This window comes from Mirounga angustirostris, unplaced genomic scaffold (assembly GCF_029215605.1).
Source record: "Mirounga angustirostris isolate CCGP_5_RB_7025 unplaced genomic scaffold, mMirAng1.0.hap1 SCAF_17, whole genome shotgun sequence".
Taxonomy (NCBI): Eukaryota; Metazoa; Chordata; class Mammalia; order Carnivora; family Phocidae; genus Mirounga; species Mirounga angustirostris.
In genome coordinates, this window is record NW_026991725.1 from 8,603,543 (window position 1) to 8,627,892 (window position 24,350).

The 24,350-nt window shown below is 51.1% G+C and overlaps 2 protein-coding genes across 3 annotated transcripts; one reads left to right on the forward strand and one right to left on the reverse strand.

The window, feature by feature from the left end:
- The first annotated feature begins 5,889 nt into the window (after positions 1–5,889).
- On the forward strand, positions 5,890–7,646 carry LOC123853551 (C-C motif chemokine 13-like). Its single transcript, XM_045888127.2, has 3 exons — positions 5,890–5,965; positions 6,509–6,623; positions 7,061–7,646. The coding sequence occupies exons 1-3, from the start codon at positions 5,890–5,892 to the stop codon at positions 7,164–7,166; spliced, it is 297 nt and encodes a 98-aa protein (XP_045744083.1). The 3' UTR covers positions 7,167–7,646.
- A 1,378-nt stretch (positions 7,647–9,024) lies between these two features.
- On the reverse strand, positions 9,025–23,365 carry CCL1 (C-C motif chemokine ligand 1). 2 transcript variants are annotated; one of them, XM_045888126.1, is made up of 3 exons: positions 11,312–11,419; positions 10,016–10,127; positions 9,025–9,517 (listed from the first exon to the last, which is right to left on the reverse strand). In XM_045888126.1, exons 1-3 carry the CDS (start codon positions 11,385–11,387, stop codon positions 9,421–9,423), a joined length of 285 nt encoding a protein of 94 aa, XP_045744082.1. In that variant the 5' UTR covers positions 11,388–11,419; the 3' UTR covers positions 9,025–9,420. The 2 variants fall into 2 exon arrangements, 1 of the variants encoding a protein (XP_045744082.1); XR_010408393.1 differs by lacking the exon at positions 11,312–11,419 and adding an exon at positions 22,945–23,365 and having other exon boundaries at positions 9,494–9,517.
- Between the last annotated feature and the right edge of the window lie 985 nt (positions 23,366–24,350).

Here is a 24,350-nt window from a genome sequence, read left to right on the forward strand (position 1 = left end):
TCAGATCTGTACCTCTGAAACAAATAATGCAATATATGTTAAGAAAAAAAAAGAAGATAGCAGGAAGGGAAGAATGAAGGCGGGGAAAGCGGAGAGGGAGACGAACCATGAGAGACGATGGACCCTGAAAAACAAACTGAGGGTTCTAGAGGGGAGGGGGTGGGAGGATGGGTTAGCCTGGTGATGGGTATTAAAGAGGGCACGTTCTGCATGGAGCACTGGGTGTTATGCACAAACAATGAATCATGGAACACTACATCTAAAACTAACGATGTAATGTATGGTGATTAACATAACAATGAAAAATTTAAAAAAAAGAATTTACAGGTAGATGATAGATAGATGATAGATGGATAGATAGATAGATAATAGATAGATAATAGATGATAGATAGATGATAGGTGGTTGGTAGAAATACACACATAGATCATAGGGTATGTATATGTTCAACCACCAAATCCTTGTTCAAATACTGCCAAATATTTTTCAAAACTATCACATCAATTTACACCCACACCCACCAGCAATGTATGAGGGCTAGAGTTTTTCCACATTTGGCATCGCAACACTTCTTTCTGTTAATTCTTTTTAAGTTAGCTATTCTGCTTATGAGTATAATTCCCCATAATCCACATAATTGTGGTTTAAATTTTCATTTTACTCATGACTAAGGAGGCTGAGCATCTATTCAATTGTTTGTTGGATATCTTCTATCATGAAGTTCTAGACCATGTCTTTTGTCCATTTTTAGATTGCTTAGATTTAGATTTTGTCCATTTGTAGTTTTTCTTTTTATCATGAATTAGTAGAAGTATTTTCTATATTCTGAATAAGAATTGTCAGGTGTGCAAATTGAAATACCTTCTCATAATCTGTGTGGTTTTCCTTTCCACTCCCTTAAAGATGCCTTTCCATGAAAACAGTCTCCTAATTTTAATATGGTCCATTTATCAGTATGTTCCTTTATGGTTTGTCCTTCGGTTTTCTATTTAAGAAAAAATTTTAAACCATCCATTTCAGAGCAAGCTTTTGTCCCCTGTGAAATCTGTGTAGGCTGGAAGCCTGCACAACCAGATACAATTTTTTTAAAGATTTTATTTATTTGTCAGAGAGAGAGTGAGTGAGCACAAGCAGGGGGAGCAGCAAGCAGAGAGAGAAGCAGGCTCCCTGCTGAGCAGGAAGCCCAACTTGGTACTCAATCCCAGGACCCCGGGATCATGACCTGAGCCAGCCACAGGCAGATGCTTAACAGACTGAGCCACCCAGGTATTCCCATGACCAGACACAATTTAAGCCAGGCCTCAAATGATTCCATGGGATACTATAAGCAAATACAGAGATAGGAGAGAAGGTGGTGTGAAGGGAGGAGTAAGGAAGCAGTCTTGCACTGTTTTGGGGAGTGGTGGAGGGACCTCCGTCCTCCAGGGCCACAAATGTGGTATTCTCTTCCTCTGTAGGCTTGCCATTCTCTGGAGAGAGCCAGCCTGGGGGGCAGAGGGGCAGAGAATGCCAGTTAGTGTTGGCTCACTCCCTGCTCATTAGCCACTCCTGCAGTCAGAGATCTGTCTGTAAAGTGGAAAGATTGTACTATCTGAATATTCCTTCGAGCTTTAAGAACAAAATGAGATGGACACGGAGAAGCGTAAGTCCAGGGTGTCCCAGCTCTGCTTCCCTGAACAGTTTTAGTTTTCAGCGGTGGTAGATCACAGCTTGCCAATAAGTTATTCCATGAGAATAGACTTCAGTGGGTAAACAAACCTCTGAAAACCACAACATTGCGTAGTGAAGCCAGTTCCAGTATGCGCTGATCTAAGAGGGCAGGGCGCTAAGACTCCCTGGGGCTACTAGAGGCAGCTTGTAGGATGCTTGCATGCCAAGACGCTGCAGCAACAAAGTGATTCTAAACTTACAGATTCTGCAGTTCTGGGAGACTTCTATTGTATAAAGATCATTGAGCTGAAAAAGAGCTAGCTGAACGTCTGCTCTAAACATAACTGAGTAACTGGCGTCTGATCTCCATAAGCTCCTACTCTGACCGGTGGGCCTGAGTGGATTTTCAGGTCTCCAGAGGATACCATCCATTTGGAACCATCATCAGATAATCCCAGAAGGTCTCAGGATTTCTTTCCCCAGTGCAGGGTCACCCTGGTTCTATGACAGCAGGCTCCTCTGGGGAAGGCTTAGCGAAGCCTATGAGTTTCCAGATTGAGCAAAAATATTGCCAAGGGCAAAGTTATGCTGAAAAAAATTACTCACTGTTTATTGAAACTCAAATTTAACCAACTATCCTGTATTTCACCTGGCAACCTGGCATTGCAGGGCCCTTCCTGGTCTTCCTGGTCTGGGGATTCCAAGTCTCTGAACTGGCTTAGTTCTGATAACTGGGTAAGAGGCCCTGGATCTCTCCTACAAGAACTTATATTAGCTTTCTGTCCATGAAACCTAAAATTTTCTGCCTAAAGTCAAGCTGCATCTTAGTAAGCCTCCCATCCATTTCATGTCTAGGGATCCCATAATCGCTGCCACAGATCCCTGGGGCTCCTTGGGGTAATCGTACCCACCTTGTCTCTGCTGCTCATTAAGCAGCACTGTCCAGCCTCACCTATCCTGGATCCCACTCCTCCCACCAAGATCCAAACCTAGATTACAGCATGGGTGCCCCAGCATGGACCCCAGACCGGGGACACGATGAGCATCAGCTGGTTACTCGTTGGAAATGGAGGTTATTGGCACCGTGCTGAGCACTTGGCGTGCATTATCTTCTTCAACTCTGACATCAGAATGAGGTAATAATTAACCATCAGTTTCCTCTTAGAGGCTCAGAGAGGTAAGCACTGTGCTCCACATCACATAACCAGTGAATGGTGGATCTAGACTTGAAGCCATGTCTGGCTGAGCCCAGATCCCAGGCTCCTAAACCCCTCTGAGATATCAGGTCCTGAAGCAGAGGGAAGGACAGACAGGAGTCCTTACAGCCAGGAGGGTTTGGATGTCCCTTTACCCACTCAATTTGGAGGGAAGTTCAGGGTGCATGTGTAGGAGTGGCTCCTAGTGGGGATAACCACAAAGCTCAGGCAGTCCAATTCATTGATATAAGCATACTTGCTGAAAATTCGGGATTCAGTGTGTTGGCACTTAATGCTCGGTTAGGTGGGCTGATTGGAGTCTAGGCTTAAAAAGAAGCCCGCAGGGGCGCCTGGGTGGCTCAGTCATTAAGCATCTGCCTTCATCTCAGGTCATGATCCCGGGGTCCTGGGATCAAGCCCTGCATCAGCTCCTTGCTCAGCGGAGAGTCTGCTTCTCCCTCTGCCTGCCACTCTCCCTGCTTGTGCTCTCTCCCTCTCTCCCTCTCTGAGACAAATAAATAAATAAATCTTAAAAAAAAAAAAGAAGAAGAAGAAGCCTGCAGTTAATGAAGCTGTAATGCTGGGACTTCCTGGGGATGGTAGGAAGGAGTCCAAAGGCCCAGGGGTGGATCTGTTGCAATGGATCTATATGCTCAAGCTGCTCAGCCATCCACTAACTGCACTCCCCGGGAAGGCCCACAGACAGGTCCTTTGTCAGGGTTCTCTGGTGACGTCGCTATAGATCAGAGATGGCCATGGGATATGCTGTAACTCCGTGGATCTCAAACTTGAGTGCACAGCAGAATCACCTGCGGGCTTGTTAGAACACAGTCAGCCACACAACTACCTGTGACGCTTTAAGTAATCATGATGCCAACAGATGCTTTTATGGTGCTTCTAAAATAGATGAGCAACCCAATCCCAGAATCCCATGTAGAAGGACAATTTCCAGGAGCAGCTTCTGGTCCTGGACCCAAACCTATGCCAGTCAGGGTCCTAGTAAAGAATAGATTACACTTAAATTTGAATGATCTGGGAACGGATTGATAAAGAGGTTGTTTAGCAAGATGTGGGCTGAGTGTGGAGAAACCAAAGGGGTGTTTTAGTACTCTGAGGCTAGTAACAATGTGGGGACTGCCCCTAGACCCAAGGACGAAAGGACGGGGGATACCCTCCCCACCTTGCCCCCCAGAGAGAAATGAAAGCCATTGGTTGGAAGCTGCATCCAGGCTGAGGCCCACAGCCCCTCACCTTACTCTTCTCTCTCTCCCACACCTCGAGGAGCTCCCTAGTGCCCAAGCCCAAGCTGAAGCCAGAAGACCTGCAGTCCAGCTGATCCAATCCACACAGGTTGGCTTCCTGGGCCAGAGAAGAGGATGGACAAGAATGGAATGTGTGTCCGGAGGGACAAGTTTCCTTTCTCATGTCACTCTTGACAAGTGTTTGTGTCAAAGTTACGTAAGACTCATAACATGAGTTGGAGTGCACACTTTTGATTTTCTCGGGAACAAATTGTGTAAGACTGAAATTATTCATTTTTGGAATGCTTGAAGGAACTAGCTATTAAAGCCTTTGGAGCCAGAGGATGTTTTGTGGGAGGATTTTCAATGACTGATTCCATTTTTTCAGTAGTTTTAGAATTACTCTTTTTTTTTTTTCATTTTTCTTTGGCAGTCTGGTAAGTTATATTTTTTAGGAAATCATCCATTTCATCTAAATTAAATTTATTGGCATAAGCGTCCAATTTTCCTTCTGGAGTCCATGGGCTCTGTGGCGACACCCTCTTCCTTTGTCCTGCTGTGACAATCTGTGCTTTTTGCTTTTTTCCGTGGTCAGTCTCGGGAGAGCATTAGAGGCTTGTCCAAGAACTGACTTTGGGCATCCATCCATCCTTTCTAGTGCATATGATTTTCTGTTTCACTAATCCTAGCTTTTTATTTCTGTGCTTTTACCCTCACCGGACTTGTTTTGCTAGAGGGGAAAGACCCACTAGACTAGAAAGCCGAGGGAAAACGATTCCAGGCAGGTGTAAAGCATAATAAGCAAAGTCTGGGAGCCGGGAGGGAGCATGGAATGGACCGCTCAGGCCAAGTGTCCTGCCAGGTGGTATCCTGCAGTCCAAAGCTGCCCCCCTCCCACCCGGCCCATGGGGACGCCCACCCCAAGCTCCAGCTCAGCTACATGCAGGGGGGAGGGGTGGCAGGCACAGAAGCAAAGAGCCCACTCTGCTCTACCCTGCAACTTCCTTCCTGGCAGGAGCTCTAGAAACTCCATGGTTCTTCCAGAAAACAAGGGCCTGGACAAATCATTGGGCTTCAAACCATAGCCCTCTGGGCCTGAGTGGCAGAAGGGGACACAAAGATGTGACAAGAGGAGCCCCTGCCTTTAGAAGCAGGCTTTGATTCGTCTCAGGTATGACCCTGCCACATAAAACTGCTCGGAGAAAGTCTTCCGCACCCAAGACAGTGGGAAAGGCCGTGGTGATTGTATATAGACAGACCAGCTTTCTCTTCTGGCACCGCCACTCACTTCCCACAAGGCTTTGGACCAGTGACCTCAGGTCCCCGTGCCTCAGCGTCTTCATCTGTGAATGGGCATGATGATAACGGGATATACCCGGTCAGGACCAAACACATCGCCCATGTAAAGCCCTCGTGCAGCGCTCTTTCTCTGGTTGTGGAGAAAGCAACCCACGGGACAGCTCCGCGGATCTCTCCCATGGCCAATGGTGGCACATCTGTGCTCTGGCTTCCTCTCTGTGGCCTGGGCAGCTGAAGGAAACCGTGCCTGCCCTGCAGCAGCCCGCAGCTTCCTGCTTGAAATTCCTGGAAAACTCGGGTAGCCAACCTCCAGCTCAGCACATTCAGGAGTGCCCTGCATCTTAACTTGACCATGACCCTTCCCAGGCAAACGTCCCTCTGGGAGCTCCCACCCTCTCTGCTTCCTCTAAAAGGCTGGCAGAGCCACTCGTGTTGCAGAGAAGCTGACGGGCCCAGACACCCCCAGCTCTCGCTCACGCCCAGTCTCCCCACTCCCCGCCGACATGAAGGTCTCCACAGTGCTTCTGTATCTGCTGCTTGCAGCCACCGCCTTCAGCCCCCAGGTGCTCGCCCAGCCGGGTAAGCCCTTCCCTCCCTCCTTCCCGTTCTCTCTCCTCCTTTTTGTTTTCTTCTCCTTCTAGAAAGCCTGAAGCTGAAGTGCCCCACTTCTGAGCCTATCCGAGCAGTGGGAGTCCTCAGAGCTTCACTTAAACGTCTAATTTTAAAGACAGGAAGCTGAAAGCCAAGTTGGGTGCAGGAGGGGTCCTACCCACCCACCTCCAGCCATTGCAGAGCCAGAGGAAAACCTAAGCCGCTTGCTCCAAACCCAGGGCCTCTTCTTTGACCCTGGTTGAGCTTCCCAAATACTGCATCTGGAGCACTGGAGCCAGGACCTGTCCCACTGGCCTGCCCCGGTCAGCAACGATGCAACCTCACTGTGCAGCTGAGATGTTCTAGTTCTCCCCCCGTCTCAGGACTCTGGGCCAGGAGTGCTGGACCTGAGGTGGATAAGATCCACATCGACCTCTTTCCTTTCCTTTCCCTACAGGCACTTCCTGCTGTATTCAAGCTGATAAAAACCCAGCGCCTCCTAGAAGGCTTTGTCTCTGACCTTATTTCTAGATGCACTCAGTGCCCTATTCACTTGCTGTTTCATATTTAACAATAAGAAGATCCCCTTGCGGAAGCTGGAGAGCTATCGAATCACCAGCAGCCACTGTCCCCGGGAAGCTGTCATGTAGGTAGAAAAACCCTGCTCACCCCCTACCTGACCACACCCCATTCCCACGTCCCCTGATCCAAAGTTCCATCCCAGAAGACAGGCATCAGACCACTTTGGGATCTTATACTTGGGGGATAAGATTTTACCAGACTATGATTGCATCATAAACAGGCCTGGAGAGGGCCGGGTCCTCCACCTGCTCCCTGAATGGGCGCTAGCTCACAGTCTCAACGTTGCTTTGGCCGAGGCCAGGCCAGCTTCTCCAGGGCCTCCGAGAAAAGTGACTGCTTCCAGAGTCCCCTTCTTTCCATACCCCAACTTCCTCCTGTCCCACCCTACAGAGGATACCTCCCCTGTAGTGAGTGGACTAGGCAGGTTTGAGAGTCCAGTGAGGCATCTCTTGGGTAAAACACTGATTTCCACCTAACTGTGCAGCCCTCTTTCATCCATAGCTTCAGTACGAAATTGGCCAAGGCTATCTGCGCTGACCCAAAGGAGAAGTGGGTCCAGGATTATGTGAAACACCTCGATCAAAAACCTCATACCCTGAGGACTTGAACTCTTCAAGCCACACTAAGACCAATCCAAGTATGAGAATCGAATGACTGTTTATTCTCCTCCAGCTTCCCCAGCTAGACCCTGGACTAATTTTACTGTAGTTTCAAATAGTGTGCTGTTTTGTGATGCAAAAAATGTACTATGTCTTAAGTAATATTTAATGTTATTTGAATTGTTGCTGGTTTGGGGCTTATTTTGAATACTGGGGATCTTTTTTTTAAAGCAAGGCCTTGAGCCAGTTGCTTCCTGTCATCAGCCGGGGTTCCATTCCTTTTAAGCTGCAGGCAGCGGGTCTGTCTCCTGCCTAACTCCCTGGCTGATGCATGTGCCTACAAATCATGGAGATGAAGGGCTACTGCAATCCGGGGAGGAGAGGGCCTTGTGAATGCAAGGTGCAGCTAAATATGTTATTACAGAAAGGAGAATGCCATTCGTAAGATTGTTGACTTTTTGCAGAAAGTACACCATGTTTAAAATCTCTCATCGTGGTGTTTTCTTGGGGGAGGGTAACTTCCAACCAGTAGGGGGCGCTCCAAGGTGGGGGCAGGTGGCTGACAGAGGGGGCTGGCTGTGGGAAGGACCTCGTGGTGGTTGGTGGCTGAGCTGGGCTTATCTGACTGTCGCAGAGGGCCCGACTCAGCAGCCTAGCACGTTCTAGAATAATGACTCCAACCCCTAGCATCAGCTTCTAACTGGTCTCTGCCCCCATGCCTCCCCACTCCAAGTGGTCCTTGGAATGATCCAGGGGAAAAACAAGATGACCCGGTCCTTGTTAGCATCGACCCTGGAGGATACCAGAGCTCAGTCATAGCAAAGATTCTTCTAGAGGAGGCTCAAGTTGGAAAGGACAGGGGAGGGCCTGGAGGAAATATCCCCTATGGTTGGAGTTTAAGTTCTGGAACAGAAAAGGTAGAGTGCTTTAGAAAGAAAGCTGGAGGTGTGGTTGTAGAGGACTTGGAATAGCAAGGTGCAGAGTTTGGAGTCAGTTCTGAGGGCAGGAGGGAGGGACCTTCGGAGGGTGGAGGGCAGTGGCAGGCCAGGCAAAGTGGCCTGTGGCCGTGGGCAGGATGGAGTTGGCAAGAGAGAGCTGAGTGCAGCTCACTGCTCCACAGTGGCCCCAGCAATAGGGAGGAGAAGGAAGCAGGGGGGTCGTGGGGGGCGGAAGGGAGGAGGCAGTTGAAGAAGAATGGACCAGACCTGTGACACGTGCAATGCTGGGGGAAGGAGGGACACCTCTCTCAGCACAGAGCACAACCCCAAAGCCACCGAGCCGGCCCTCAAAAGGGGGCTGATCCTGAGATTCTGGCAATCCACAAGTCACTTCCCTCTCTTGCTATACTCCCTGGGGGCCCACAGGGGCGGGGTCTCTGCTTCCCAGATGTTGGCGAAAGGTTCTCCTTCTCTCCCCAAGATTGCCTCCCTCCTGCACATGAGCTGGGCTGGCATCTCTGCAAGACCTAGGATCCGCTCATTCCTGGACAAGAGGAGGTCCTGCTAACTGGCTCTGCAGGATCTGCCCAGTAGACAGAGGGTCCCTTCCCTCCTGCTGTATCAGGCAGTCACTGGGCAGCTTGGGACACAGGAGAGAGTTCTCACCCCGAAAGCAGGAGCCCTGGGCTCTAACACCAGATCGGACCCTGACTCACTCTGTAACCTCAGGCCCATCTCTGTCTCTCGCCAACCATCAGGCACCTCATCTATAAAATGGGGCTAGCAACATCTTACAGATGGATGACCTCACAAGATCCCCTCTAGCTAGGGCAGCTGTGGCTTCTGGAACCCCAACTCTGGGTTCCCACTTTCTGCTTCACCATGCCTTCCCCTGCTGCCAGGGGAAACAGAGAATCTCTATCATGGTCCTGACTCAACGTTCATCCCAACCCCTAAAGACAAAGTCAGTCAGCTGAGAAGTGTAAGCCATTTATTGGCTCTTTTGGAAAAGAAGTCAGTTCTTTGGGCATCAGTTTCAACATGTCTCCCTGCTCCCCTCCACCTGCCCCTGGCCCCAGCTTCTTACTGCCAATCAAGCTTATACCCTGAAATACCTGTGGGATCCAAGAAGCCCAGAGAGGCAGGGATCGAAGATTCTAACATTTAAATATATAAAGTGCAACAACATAGCTTATCAGGACTGAGCAGACCCTCCGTGACCTGGCAAAGCTGGGCAGAAGGACTGGTGTGGGGTGGGGGGTTGGGGGGACAGGTGAAGCCACGCCATCTTCGGAGTCCAGGATGGAAAGAAATCTTCCCACATTTACTTTAGCGGGCATGGTTTCATAGTTTTTAAATGATGTTTAACCCATGAGGCTGTCTCCAAGACACATGTCTCTCTGCCGCCCCTCAGCTTGATTCTGTGGGCAAAGAACAAAGGAGGAGCTGAGTCACAGGATTTGCCCCCTGGGGTGCCACACACAAGTCCCATCCCCCGCTCTGGGGTGCCCCCAAGCTACTCGCTCTGGGCTTTTAAAATGAAGTCATTGCGGGAGACCTGTGGCATGCACACTGGGAGGAACACCCCAGCAGTAATTCCTAGAGCTTTTAAGCAATTACTGCTTCTGGGCATAAAATATTAGGATATAATACTTGGCACCTTGGGGTTGCGAGAAACACAAGTCACTGCAGGAGCGTAGGGGGGCATCCCTCCTGGCGCCCGCTAAGAAGCGCGGCGCTCCCCCTAGCGCCCATGCTGAGCTCTGCACCCAGATTTTGGAGGCCTCACTCCAGGTTTAGAAACCTGAATCTGGTGGAACAGCGCCATCTAGCGTCTGCCATTCTAATTCCAGGCAGGATGGTTTCCGCTCTCCGGAGGAGGGAGTCAGGAATTCCTGACCAGGGTAGGAACAACTCACATTAGACTCCTGCGGGAGCAGGTGGAGCTGGTGCGTTTATAACACTGGATTATCCGCTGGGGAATCTTTCTCTCCACAAAGACGAAACAACAGTTGGAGGATGACACATGCACTAGAAGAGAAGCACAAAAATGGTTTGCATCTGTTTCTTAACCTGGACTTCATTCCTCTCATCCAAGTGGTTTAAAAAAAACCAAAAACCCTTCTGGGGACAGGCCCAGGCTTGGGGACCACATCCAGCCCAGTGTCACTTAGTCACTTATATAGGCAGAGGGTCGGAACACTGGGGTTCAGATCCCAGCTCCCCACAAACCAGCTGTGTGGCTTTGATCAGGATGAGCCCTTGCCTGGGCCCCAGACTTCCTGTCTGTCAAATAGGACTTTTTGGACTGGTTTCTAAAGGTGCTTCCAGTTCTGACATCCCACCATGAGTGCACAATTCTGGCCCAATATTTGTGTTCAAGGGCTCTGGACCCCATACTCGGTGGGCCCAGTGAGTCTGGTGCGTGCAGGACAACCATGGGCCATGGTTTGGGGGCCAGATTAGGAATTGCTCAAGGAGTTCCAACTGATAGAATGACAAGGAAAGAGCTTCCAGGAATTAAGAGGCTTCCCACCCTCTCTCTAGAATGCCCTCTACCCAGGCCCGTAGCTCTGTCCGGGCTCCCACCCCCACTGTGCAGGTTTGCACACTCTCTCCCACACCCCATCCCCAAGAGACTCAAATTCCAATCCTGGTTCCTTGCTTCTAGTTTTATTGTTTGCACAACGTCTTTCATGTGCCTGGAGTTCTTAGCAGGTACCATGTGCCTGGAGAGAGAGGTCAGTCCTCTCTCAAGAGCCCTGAGGTCCAGCATTATCAATCCCATTTTACCAACAGGGAATGCACAGTTGGAGAGGTAAAGTGACTTGGCCAAGTCACTGACCCAACACTTGCCTAACAGTGCCCGGTCCTGACTTCAGGATCTCCCTGTTATCTGTTACTGGGTGCAAGCAAGACCCAGTCCCTCCTCTGCACCACAGGCCTCCCAATTTGGCTTAAAGAGCCTCAGAGCTCCCTGGATGAGGCAGGGTTTCCTTTTGCTGAAGCTAGCAGCTCAGATGTTGTGCTCACCCAGACACCTGGTCCCATCCCATCCAAGTTCTCCATTCACCCTTTTTACTAGGAACTCTTCCCAGAGGAGGAGAGACAGAGGCATTGAGTTCAAGGCGAGCCCTGCCCATAAGCCCAGAGTGCCTGCCTGGGTGTCTGCCCCCCACCCCCCAGAGGAGCAAAGTGACTCCAGCCACACTCACTGCTCCTGCCTTCCACGTCTTGAAGCCACATCCCAGCCAGCAGCATGCACGCCAGGGCCATGGTGACGAGCTTCATCCTGCACAGTGTGGCTCACACCTCTTGGCAGTGGTCTCGATGTGTCTGGTGAAGCTAAGAGCTCGTCCCTGGCCAATCCCGCAGTGCCCGGACCTTTTATTTGAAGACCTGAGTGGGGTTTCCCAGGCCCTGGTGCAGAGGTGGGGAAGTCACAGGGAGGAGAGATACTTACTCAAGCCCAGTGACCACATGGAACACTCCTTCCCCCACCCCCCACCTCTCCTGGGTGGTATGAGAGGGATGGGGAAACTTCCCCGAGTGCAGGAGCAGATAAGGATCTTGAGAAAATGAGTAGGAGTTGTCCCAGCTGAGTGGGAAGTGGAGAGAGGTGAGGGAGAGGAAGTTGTGTGGCTTCTCTGACCCCACGTGTTTCCATCCTGGGCTGGAGCTGCTGGCCCCGAACCCCGGGGAACAGGAGGACCAGGGCTGAGGCATACCTGGGTTGAATCCCAGGTCTGCAGATCAGCGGTTGCCCAAACTCCCATATCCCCAGTCACATATGCCCGGCAAGATGGAAAGAGTGACACATGTCCCAAAGAGATACCGCAATGAGTTCAGTGAGATTTGCTAGGTCAAGGCCCAGGCCAGATCATTGCTATTTCTATTTTTTTCAGTTACTCAATGCTTCTCAGCAGCTTGCTCTGCTCCGGGTCCTCAGTGGGCCCCAGGAAAGACAGCTACCATCAATAGGCAGTGCCTGACCTCAAGCCGCTGACTTTTTGATTCACAGATTCACAAGTAAAAGCCACACCGTGTAAGGTCAGCAGCAGATGTGCCATCTGGAGGGGCCAGGGGAGGACCAGGAGCTGCCCAGGAGCATCAGAGAGGCCTCCCTCAGGAATGCGCTCCAAGCAGAGCCTCCTGCAGAAGGGCTGAAGTGGGAAGGGGCAGGCCACCAGAAGGGGCTTGCGTATGGGCAGGGAGGCATGGAAGGAGCACGCTCCTTCGGAGATGCCAGGTGGAGCCGGATCGTGGGGTCAGGAGAGTGAGTTGGGTGGGGAAATGGCAGGAAAGGGGGTGCCTGTATAGCTCTGAAGCGGCCGAGTCCTGGAGACATTGTGAGCCGTGCTTGGTATGAAGAGCGTTTTAGTAGGTGCTCCAGAAAAGGTGGCTGGGCGGAACGCGTGTATGAAAATCGTGAGGCATGATGTAACCATAGAGAGCTGGCGAGGCTGATCTCTTTGATCACGCACTCTCTGGCTCGAGGGTCTGCATGGCTCCCATCGCCAACTGGATGACACCCAAGGTGTCACCTGGACATTCGTGGTTCTTCATGCTCTGTCTGTCTCCAAGTCTGAATATTTGCAGGGCCCTGAACATGCCACCGGCTTTCTTACTGCTAGGATGATGCTCCCACGGTGGCCTCCAGGCCCTGTCTTCCCTGTCCCCCTTCGTGGGCTTTCTACTCTCTTCAAATGCCGCTGTCCCCATATCGAGCCTTCTGCTGTCTCCAGCAGACGGGCACTCAGCCTCCTTTGAAGCCCCCCGTGCCTGGACCTCCCACCTGAAAGTCTTCTATCCCTGCCACCTGCCCACCCCAGCCCCAGTGTATTCTCCAAACTAACACCTGGGTGGGGTGAGGGGGGAGTCCCGACGTGTCAGAGTTGAACGGGCCCTCAAAGACCATCGGCAAGAGGGGCTTTTGAAGCTTCCTGGGAGAGCCTTTGAAAAAAGGTAAATGTCCTGGCCCCATTTCAGAATCAGAATCAAAACTTGTGTGCCTATACATGTTGAGGGGAAAAAAACTCCAGGAAATTCTGGCACCAGAAGAATCACGTGTCCAGTATGGTCTCTCCATATTACAGATGGGAAAAAAGGAGACTTGGAAAGAAGAAACGGACTTGCCCAAGGGCGTACTGAGAATTTGTCTCGGAGATGGGACGGTGGATGCTGAGGCCATCTGATCATGTGAGCTCCACACGTGGCCACCTCTGAGAACACACGCCCAGCAAGGACCACAGCTATGCGCTGCTCTGCCCCAGTTCCCATGCATCCCTCCGGCTGCTGTCTGCCTCCCATAAAGTACCGCCAGTCCTAGAAATCACTACCCGCTGTTTCTGCTCTGTGAGTCTCCTTGTCCTTGCAGACTGGCGCATTTGTATTCCTTTACCATCATTTCCGCAGGTCTCGGGGGGAGAAGGGAGATACAGGTGCTGACTGTGACCATGTAACCCTAGGGCTTTCAGACTCACTTGGGACACGGAGAGAAGCAACTGGTCACCCAGGAAATTCCTTGGTCTTCCCTTCCTCCCAGGCATGTTGCCTGGGCCACTCATGAAAGGGACGGGGTTGCCCCTCCAGAAACTTACTTTTCTTTCTCTCCCTCACTGTGGCCCCTTTGAGCCCAGGACAGGAAAAGAGGAACAGAAAGAGTTAGTCATTCCCCTCACACTGGGCAGGCCAGCTGGAGGCTCTGATGGCAGACACCTCGGGCTCCACAGGGGTAATACCCGCACCCCAACTGGACGTCCTCTGCTATAGGCCTGCACAAAAGCGAGCACCAAGTCTTAACTCAGTAAAACACGTTTGCACTTGCCCAAGATGGGGCACGGTGGCATGGGAGGGAATGATAGATGAGGAATCCTCAGCCCAAACACTGAACCAGTTATTCTAGCCCACTATAACCCTCTCCTTAGTGAGAGGTTTGAAAACTGGCAAGTGCTTGTAAGAAGGTTCTCTTTTACGAAGTAGTTGCCCACTGACTGAGGATGGTTAGAGACCAGACAGAGCTCAGCCGGTGTGGATCCATCTCAAGATCATTTCCTCCAGGGGTGCCCAAGAGTGGCCTTGAATGGACTGGAACCTGGCCCTGCCTGCTCGCTCTCCAGTTACACTTCAGCTTGATCTTTACCAACCCCCAGGACACAGAAGCCCATGGGGACGAGTCCTCTGCCCAGAAGCACAGCTGCAGAAATCCTATCCCAGCTTAGTCCATCTCAGGGGCCAAGTCTTTTAAGTTCCCTCACTTAGGGAGGAAGCATGTTATGGATTCTAAGATAACTGGGTCAGATCTCAGCCCTACCTCTTGTTAGCTGTGTGACCTTGGGCAAGGCACTTAACACTCCTGAGCTTTAGTTCCATCATTATGAAATCTGCTGCCAGCTCTATGGGTACAAACTCCCCCCATTATTTTGAAGACAAGCTCCCAACACCTTAACCCAGCTTTGTGCTATTTGAAGGATTGCATGAAATTTCTCACCTGGTCTTGGAACAGGGGAGGAAGAAAGGAAGGGAGGGAGAAGAAGAAGGAGAAAGGGAGGGAGGGGAGAGGAAAAGGAAAGAAACTTGAATCATTCAAAAATCACTGTGAGGCACCTGCTAAGCCCTAGTGCCTGGGGATACAGAGGGCACGAGGCAGACACTGGCCCTGCCCTCGTGGGGCGTACAGCTTGCTCGGGGAGGCAGGCATTGAGAATTAGGGCAGGTTGGAAGTGCTCCAAAGGAGACGCATTTTCTGAGGCTTCACCCCATGACCTGGGCGCGGCCACCACCTCCCCACCCAGAACTGCTTCCTGGTCCCTTTCCCTTCTACCTGGTGCTGCCTGACACCCAGGCAAGCTTTCTGGGGTTGCCACGTGAGCAGAGCCCACTCTCCAGCCCCCAGCCCTGCACTGGCCCTGGATCCTCCTGCAAGCAGGAGGCCAGCCCACAGCACGGCCCCCAGCACCCAAACACCTTGGAGTTCAAAGCCTTATCTGGTATTTTCTTTTTCTTTTTTTAAGATTTTATTTTTTTATTTATTTGACAGAGAGAGAGAGAGCGCACAAGCAGGGGGAGCGGCAGGCAGAGGGAGAAGCAGGCTCCCCACTGAGCAGGGAGCCCGATGCGGGGCTCGATCCCAGGACCCTGGGATCATGACCTGAGCCGAAGGCAGACGCTTAACCAACTGAGCCACCCAGGTGCCCCCTTATCTGATATTTTCCACACTTCTCTCCCTCTGCCTGGGTCTCTTCATCCCCTATTTCTCTCTAACATCCAGCACTTTCGTTCTTTTCGGGGGGCCTCTCTTATCTGGTTCTCAGGGACCACATAAAGGAGACATCAAACTTCTCTCAGAGCCACAGGCAAACCCGGGGTGCCCGAAGAATCACCGCAGGGACCGTCACCGGTTTTTCCATGTGCGTCCACAGCTGTTGAACTACGGAGCTGACACCAGCTAGCCCCACTGTGCCGGGGCAAGGTACAGACATCTCGGGGTGGCTTACGAAGTCCTGCCTGATGTGGCCCACAGAGCTCTAGCCACGGGACCCTGTCACCGTTCAGCACATGCCCTGGGACTTCACCGCCCTGCTGCCTGGGCTCCCTATTCCATCCCACAGTGGTCCCACCTGAGCTCCCAGGGCAAGCTGAGCTCACTCCTCCTGGCGGGCAGCTCACACTCCTCTCACTGCCTGGGGTCCCCACACCTGCCTGGTCTGGAAGCTCCCAGAGGGCAGGAGTCCCTCCACCGTGGTCTCCACATTTCATGCCCCAGTGCCCAAACCCAGGGTGGGTGTCCAGTGACTGTTTGCTGAAGGAGGAAGGAGGGGTCTTATCACTGTGGTTGTCCCCGTGCCACAGATGAGACATAGAAGCCCTGGGCCTTCCAGGAATCAGGCCGGTAGCACGTGACAGATGCGGATGGGAACCCTGGCCCAAATCCTGTGCTCATTGGTACGACCATGTGCTGGCTCTCCTGCCTGGCACCCGGGGATGGACATCAGGCTGTTTGCAGTTTCTGAGTGTGGTGATGGGCACCGATCCTGGGGCCAGCTCTCTGTTCCTTAGGCATTCATTCGTTCATTCATTCACTCTTTCACTCAGCAGACATCTTCCGAGGGCCTGCGCTGTCCGCTCCTATGCAGGCAGTCAGGTTTGAGAGGAGACCTGACTACAAGAGCCGGAGTCTAGAAAGAGGGAAAGTGACCCAAAAACCAGCAAGTGGCACAGATGAGCCAGGACTGTCACCATGTGCAGGCCAGAGGCTGTGCACGCCCAGTCCTGGTAGGGGGGTGGGGCGCAGGGTAGCATTCCGACTGGGGCAGGGAGGATGAAGGTAGCATTTGCTGGGCAGGGGTGGACAGGGTGGAGTGAGCTCTGGGGAGACGCCTGGCTTCCGGCCTCCCCAGCCCCACTCTGTGCACTGCTGGGATGACTGACTTCTCCTGGTTGCCCCACCTCGAGCCTCACATCTAAATCGGGGTAATAATGATACCTGTAATAGGCTTGCGTGAAAATAGATGTGACATACTTCTTAAGAACAAATGAACAGTTGCTTCACAGCACGTTGGTAGCCACTGTGTGGGCTGGTGTCTCCAGAGCGTGGGGGCAAGTGTGTAGGCTGCAGGAAATGGCTGGAAGGGAAGGTGGGAGGACCACCTGACAAGTTTCCCAAGATCCTGTTTATGAGACTCAGGCCTGGGGACTTGAGTCTATTGGCAGGAGAGCATCCCAAGCAATCTTTTGCTCAGTACAGGGGTGCAGCCAGATTCGTGGTTTGGCCAGAGGGTTTTTGTTAGAGGCTGAAGGACACAATGAGTGGGAAAAGGCAGGAGGACTGGAGGTTTGAACGAGTCCAGAAGGGGTGACGGTGAGGAGGTGGGGCTCCGTGTGAAAATCAGGATATGAGGTCTCTGGGCCCTGCTGCTCATTTTCTGTGGGACCTTGGGCAGGTCACTGCCTCTCTCTGGACCTCCATTTCCTCACCTAAAAAGTGAGAATGTGGGCCTAAATCAGGGACTCTTTCCCCAGAGATGAGATTCATAATGGATCATTTGGGAAGCTTTTATCAAAAGACACATGCTAGAACCCCTCTCTGGGGGGGTGGGGGAGGCTATTCTGAACCCAGGGCAGTTGGAGGATCCCCAGATAAGCCAGCCCCACCACTTCACTCCATCTGAAGCCCCTAGCCTGGAGGCCCACTGAGACCCTCGCTGGCTTGACATTTAATGACTCTGAGTCTCTAAGTCCGTGCAGACTCCTGCCCATGCCCCAAACAGCCTCCTCATCCATCCCCAGTGGAACTGGTCCTTGGATCAGACCTATTACACTGAGGTGGACTGCTGGGGGGTCACCCTTCCCCTTCTGCTGAGGATCAAGGACAGCAGAGCCACATAGGGCTGATGCTAGGCCCTGAGCCACACCACTCCCTCCTCCTGCCCTAGGAGCAACGGGCCGCATTTAAAATAATCCCTTTGGAACTTAGAAAGCACCCAGAAGTCAGAAGCTCAAAGGAGCCTGGAAGGCAAGACCTGGGCTTGGATTCCAAATGTGTTAATAGACTCGGTTTTGTTCTTCCTGAGCTGTTTGGCCCTGAATCAGAAATATCCACCTTGCAAAGTCCTGGTGAGTATTCAAGGAGTTGGCAGGGGCCAGATGCACACAACAGATAGCCGGCACCCAGCAGAACACCAGCCCTTTCATCCTTCTCCCTGTGGGCCCCAAACCCCACAGAGCAGGAAAACCCCCTAGGAAGAATTGGGGTGGGTCATCTCACATTATGGATGAGGATCTGGAGGTCCCTAAAGGAAGAGTGAGTTGTCACATGAGGACCCAGTGAAAGAGCCCTGAAGACAGCCCCACCTCTTAACTCCCAGGTCTGGCTCTTCCTCTGTGCTTTTCTGGCTTTGTGCTCATGTTCAAAGAGCTGTGCTGTGGCCAGAGAGAAAAGGTGGGCATGATCAGGGCCCCTACGATGCTGGAAAGCCTGGGGCACCTGGAGGCCAGGGCATGGTGCCAACTTTGCAGGGAGTGGTGGAAAAAATGCCCCAGCATTTCCACCCTGCAGAGCAAAGACACAGGCAGGAAGTGGCAGCAATATGACCCTACAATATGCCCACCAAAATCAACAGTACCACTTGTGATTCAGGTGACACACTGACAGACTGCTGGGATAGCCCCCTGGGGACCTCTCCCCTTCCCATGGTGGCAGGTGGACAGCCTGGGCCCCACCACAGCCCACAGCCCAATTCCCAGTGCATCCTGTTCCTGAAGCCCTGCGAGCCCAGGCCGGCCTAGGCAAAGATGCCCTCTTGTCTGTGTTCCTCCGGCCTGGCTCCAGGGCTCCGCTCTGAGCTGGCCCTCCCCCAGGGATGCTTCCATCACCAGGTCTGCCCGCCTGGGCTCCCGAGGACTCCAAACCAAATACAGACTGTGCACTGAGCTCAGACCCCTCATCCCTCAGAACGGGAGCCATGGCTTGGATATGCTAGCCAGCAGAGCTAGGACATCCAGGTCTCTGGCCTCCACCTCAATCCTCTACTGTTGTGGAAGGAGCACTGGACATGGGGTCCAGACCACTGCATTTTATCCAGGTTACCAATTAATAGCACCCAGTCAATTCTAATCATCTTCTTGAAGCTCTCAGTCATCATCGCTGAAACTGGGTTCATGGCGCCTCTGTCTTAGGAGGTTAATATGGACCCGTGTGCAAAGGCCCCCAGCACAGAGTCCGGCTCATCTATCGTGGTTTCTGAGAACCCTCTAGGTTTCCTCCCTCCCCACTTGCTTTGTCTCAGGCACCTTCACAGCTGCTCTGAAGAGGTGATTCTAAACTGGCCAAGTTCTGTTTCTCAACCACCGCTGGCTCGCTGAGCTTTGTCAGAGGCGGGTGAATTTCAGGAGCCAAGTTCAGTCAGGGCTGCTGTCTGCCAGAGCCTGCCCAAGTCCGCAGTCTCTGTGTGTCCCACCACCTGTGCCTGTGGCCAGGATAGGTCACATCATTTGCAGGGGCCAGTGCAAAATTAGGGATCCTTGTTCAAAAACTGAGCATGGCAAGATGGCCACCGCAGAGACCGCACGGGAAGTATGCCATGAGGCTGCCCTGCCCCCATCAGCCTTCTGGGCATGTTTCTGCTTCATGTTGATTGGGCATCTGTTGGTTTACTCCCTGGAATCTCCTCTAGCCCACTCTGGGTCTCCTCTACCCTGGTTTGGAAGGTGACTTTCCAAAATCACATCATTATGGTTTTATTGTTCCAAAGTTCTCAACATAAAGACATTTCCCAAATGAGCCAGAAGCATGCATTTCAGTTCCCACCAGCATGCTCCAAGTGACACATCACCTTCAAGTCATGCCCCCCAACTCCCCTGCAGCAGAGCCAAAGACCAGAGCTGCTGCCGGCCCACCAGATCTACCATGGCGGAGGAGGGAGTTCAGAGAAGGGGCAGATGGGAGAAATTGACAGTGTTCTTCTGCCGATCTGAGGTCCATGCTGCCCACCCTTTCCAGCCAGAGCTGAAAATCTCAACAAAGTCTTCTCCTACCCAGATAGGATGTGATTCGTTCAGATGGAACACGTTGGGTGCCCAGCATGTGTTAGGTGCTAGTGAAAGGAATCTGTCAGGACCTTCCTCTGCCCACTGTCAGCGGATGGGTCCTTTGAGATCCAGGGGTGATAAAGCAGGTAGATGGTGCTAAGCACCCCATGCCCTCTGGCCTATTCTCTTGCACACAATCTCACCAGCATCTTGAAAAGGAAGAAGAAATGAGTAGCCTGGCTTTTGTCCCAGCTCTGCCACTCTTGATCTCTGCCTACGTAAGTGTCTTTATTTAGAAGTTGTGGATCCTAATCTTCCCCCTGCTTAGCTGACCAGAGGTCATGAGCCTCACAGCAGACAATGGTGGGGTAGAATGGGTGTTTGGCAAAACAGAGGGCTACCAACCCTCCCATGCTTCTACTACTGCTGCGCCTTGCTTGCATCTCTCCCCAGCCAAACAGTGAAATGATTCACCCCTGGCTCAGGTTCCTCCCCGCCTACCTTTTCTCATACTGCACACTGGACTCTGACCCTATGACATCACCAAAACCGAAGTGGCCAAAGTCACCGGTAACCTGCTTGCTGCTAAGTCCAAGGCACCCTTGGCTTTGCCTTGCCTGACCTCCCGGTACCCTTGAACCTGTTGACCCTTCGGAAACTTCCTCTTGCCCTGGCTTCAGGAGGTTTTCCTCTGAACTTGGTTAGAGACTCCTTGCTCTCTCTTCATCCCTTAATCTTGATGTGCCCTAGTCCTCCAAGGAATGACAGAGTTCACAGCTATCTTTATTGTGTGCCAGGCACTACTCTAAGCATTCCACACGTGTTAGCTTGTTTAATGTTCGTCAAAGCCCTGGAAGTAGGGGGCAATACCCCATTTCACAGATAAGGAAACTGAGGCACAGAGGAACTGCCCAGGATTACTCAGCTAGTCATCACACAGGCAGTGTGGTTCCAATTCTGAACCAATACTTTGCAGCTCCTCTTGGCAGAGACTCACCCCTGGGTGCTATCCAAACAGCTTAGCTTACCCTGTAACATCCCTCCTGATCTGGCCATGACTACACCACCTATAGTCCTGTATATACACTCTATGTCTCCAGCCTGGATTCCACATGCTGGTCTTTGCACATGAGCCTCTCTCTAAGGGAGTAGCCTTTGCCTGTTTCACCCCCTGGTCAGTGTCCGCTCTTGTTCAAAAATACCTGCTCTGCGAGACCTTCTCCCTTCCTCCCAAGCCCTCCACTGCTCTGGATCCCAGGCACCACGTGTCCCTCCCTGTGCTTCCACATACTGCCTGATAACGTAACTCATCCGTTCCCAAGCCCGCCTTCTTGTCTAGGCTCTGAGCTCCTGACTCAACACAGTGCACACGGTACTGCTAACAAACATGGAGATGACCTAGTGAGCTGGCCCACACCTAAATGGAGCCAGAGACTTGAACCTTATGGAACCGAGCCCAAAACCTCAGTCTTATCACTCAGGCCCACAGTGCTCTCAGAGGCATACGAAAATGTGCACACGCGCACACTCACTCCCCAGCTCCAAGGCCCTCCCCACAGCCCTAGCTTTCTCAGGTCATGGTCCTGCTGCACGGACTTCCAGGCATCTAAAAATCCTGCCTTTTCCACAATGCTGCAACCCAACCCTGAGACACCTGAGTTTTGCATTCTTCCATATTCCGGTCATTTCATGGGGCCAAAGAGTGACAGCCTGACCACTGAGACATGTCTCATGTACACGGGACTGTCTCTAAGCAGGAAGCAGTGACTACCTGTCACAACAGTCTTTATACGTTCACAGCGATTTGTGGCTTGCTTGGTCCCTCACGCCATGTGCAACTTTGAGCCTCACAACAAGGTATGGAATTGTTATTATAAATCTATTTTATAGACAAGGAATTCAAGGCACATAGAGATTAATAACACACATATGCTTGCCTCCACCTGAATGCCCTCAGCAAAGTCGGGGGGAGGACCCTGGGTGGTCCATGTCAAAGCAGCTTCATGACAGGTGAACATGGGATGGGTCAAGGCACATAAGAAGATGAGTTTTCTCCAAAGAACTGCACACAGAGCATTCTTTGTGGTCCCCCACCTCTGTATGTCCTGGGGCTAGCCCCTACTAACATCTGACCTGTGTCTCGAAGCAAAGCAGGTAAGTGTGGTGTGGCTTTGCGAATTCAAGTACATCATCGGAAAGGCAAGCTGAATTTAAGACTTATTAAATAAATGTGGTTTCCTACTTTCAACCATACATAATTCCTTCTAACAGTATTATTGGGCTGGAGGTTCTTAGAAGATATGCTTTAACGGAGAGTTTATCAAGATTTGTAATTAGCAGAGCAATTGTGAACACTTTAAAGTAGCTGAAAGCAGATTAAGCCCACAAAAGAGAACCAACCACTCACAATCGCAATGTCCATTTACATGCCAGCAATTCCTGGGTGAATTATAAATTCATATACTCAAACAGCTACTGTAAATCTTACTCCTGATGCAGTCACTGACATCCCTCCCACCAAAAAACACTCATTAACCAAGTCAACAAATCTTTAAAGGATGCCTACTATGTGTCAGATGCTCTCCAATGTCCTGGGAACCAGGAGACACAACCAGGATACACAGGCACTTGCCCTTGTAGAGCTAACCCCCTGCGACAGAGACATCATCTTCAAGGCTCATTATATAAACAAGATAACTTCAAATAGGATAAGTCACTGAAGAAACACAACAAAGCCACATGACTAGAGGGGGACTACAGGATTGGCATTTGGGCTGAGACCTGAATGACAAGAAGAAATGAAGATGAAGAGGGGCGGAGCAAGATGGCGGAAAAGTAGGAGACCTGGATTTCGTCTCCTCTCAGGAATTCAGCTGGATAGGGATCAAACCACTGTGAACACCTACAAACTCAACAGGAGATCAAAGAAAAGAAGAGGAACAACTCTCTGAACAGAAAAGCGACCACTTTCTGGAAGGTAGGACGTGCAGAGAAGTGAATCTGAGGTGATATTTGGGATAGACGGCGGGGGAGGGGCCTCCGTCGGCCGCTTCTGGCAAGTGATAGAACCACGGAGCACAAAATCGGAACTTTTAAAAGTCTGCTCCGCCGAGGGACGTCACTCTGGTGGCTAAGCGGGGGGTGTAACCCTCCAGGACAGTGTGGTCTCAGGACCCTCGGGGTCACAGAAAGACCGGGGGTGCCTGAGTGCGGCAGAGCTCCCAGGTATCGGAGCAGGGAAGCCAGCTGCAGAGGCGGAGCCCAGGGCCCCTGCTACTCCAGCAGGGACCCAAAAAGCGGCTGATCCGGGGAGACTCACCTTCCTCCCCCGGGAGGAGCGGCACGGGAGTGCACCACAGGGATCTGCTGGGTTTGGAGACTCCACACCAAATCGGGTACCAGAGATAGAAACACGCAGTCACAGGCCGGGTGAGCACGGAGTGCGGCTGGAGACCGAGGAGACGGGAGTGACTGACGGCTTTTCTCTGGGGGCTCACTGAGGAGCGGGGCCCCGAGTTCTCGGCTCCTCCGGGGGGGAGATTGGGAGGCCGCCATTTTCACTCTCCGCCTCCAAAGCTGTACGGAAAGCTCGCAGGGAACAAAAGCCCCGGAGAGCAAACCCGAGCAGATTACTTAGCCGGGAGGGGGCAAGGGCGGGGCAATTCCGCCTCCGGCAGAGACATTTGGAAACCACGGCAACAGGCCCCTCCCCAGAAGATCAGCGAGAACAGCCGGCCAAGACCAAGTTTACTGATCAATGAGAACGGCAGAACTCCAGCGCTAGGGGACTACTGCATATAGAATTCATGGCTTTTTTACCATGATTCTTTAGTCTTTCAAAGTTAATTTTTTTAACTGTTTTTTTTTTCTTTTTCCCTTTTTCAACAAACATCTTATCAATCCCTTTTTTAAAAAACATTATTTTTTATTTTTAGAGGCATATTCTATCCCTTCATAGTAGTTACCCATATTTTTGGCACATATATATAAGTTGTTCTCTCTTTAAAATTCTGAGCTAGTTTCTTCTAACAGATCAAAATATACGCTAAATCTCTAGTGTATGGTTTTTTTCTACTCCCCTGCCTGATCACATTCTCTCCCTTTTTTTTTCTTTTCTTTTTTTTAACTCCTCTTCTTTCTTTTTTCAAACAACTTTGTATCAATTCCTTTTATAAAATTTTTTATAATTTCCATCTTTACAGTCATATTCCATCCCTTCATCATATCAACCCTTATTTTTGTACATATATAAGTTTTTCTTTCTTTAAAATTTTGGGAGGTACTTTCTTCTAACAGACCAAAATACACCCAAAATCTAGTGTGTGGCACTGATCTATGCACCAGCCTGATCATATTTGATCACATTCTGGTTTTGTTTTGTTTTGTTTTGTTCTGTTTTTGTTTGTTTTTATCTTTATCTTTTTCTTCTTCTTTTTTTTTTCTTTTTCTTTTTTCTCTCTTTCCCTTTCTTTTCTCACTGCTTCAGGTCTTTTCTGATTTGTTTAGAGTATATTTTCTGGGGACGTTGTTACCCTGCTAGCCTTTTGTTCTCTCATTAATCTATTCTCCTCTGGACAAAATGACAAGATGGAAAAAATCACCTCAACAAAAAGAACAAAAGGTAGTACCGACTGCCAGGGACCTACTCAATATGGACATTAGTACGATGTCAGATCTAGAGTTCAGAATAATCACTTTAAAGATACTAGCTGGGCTTGAAAAAAG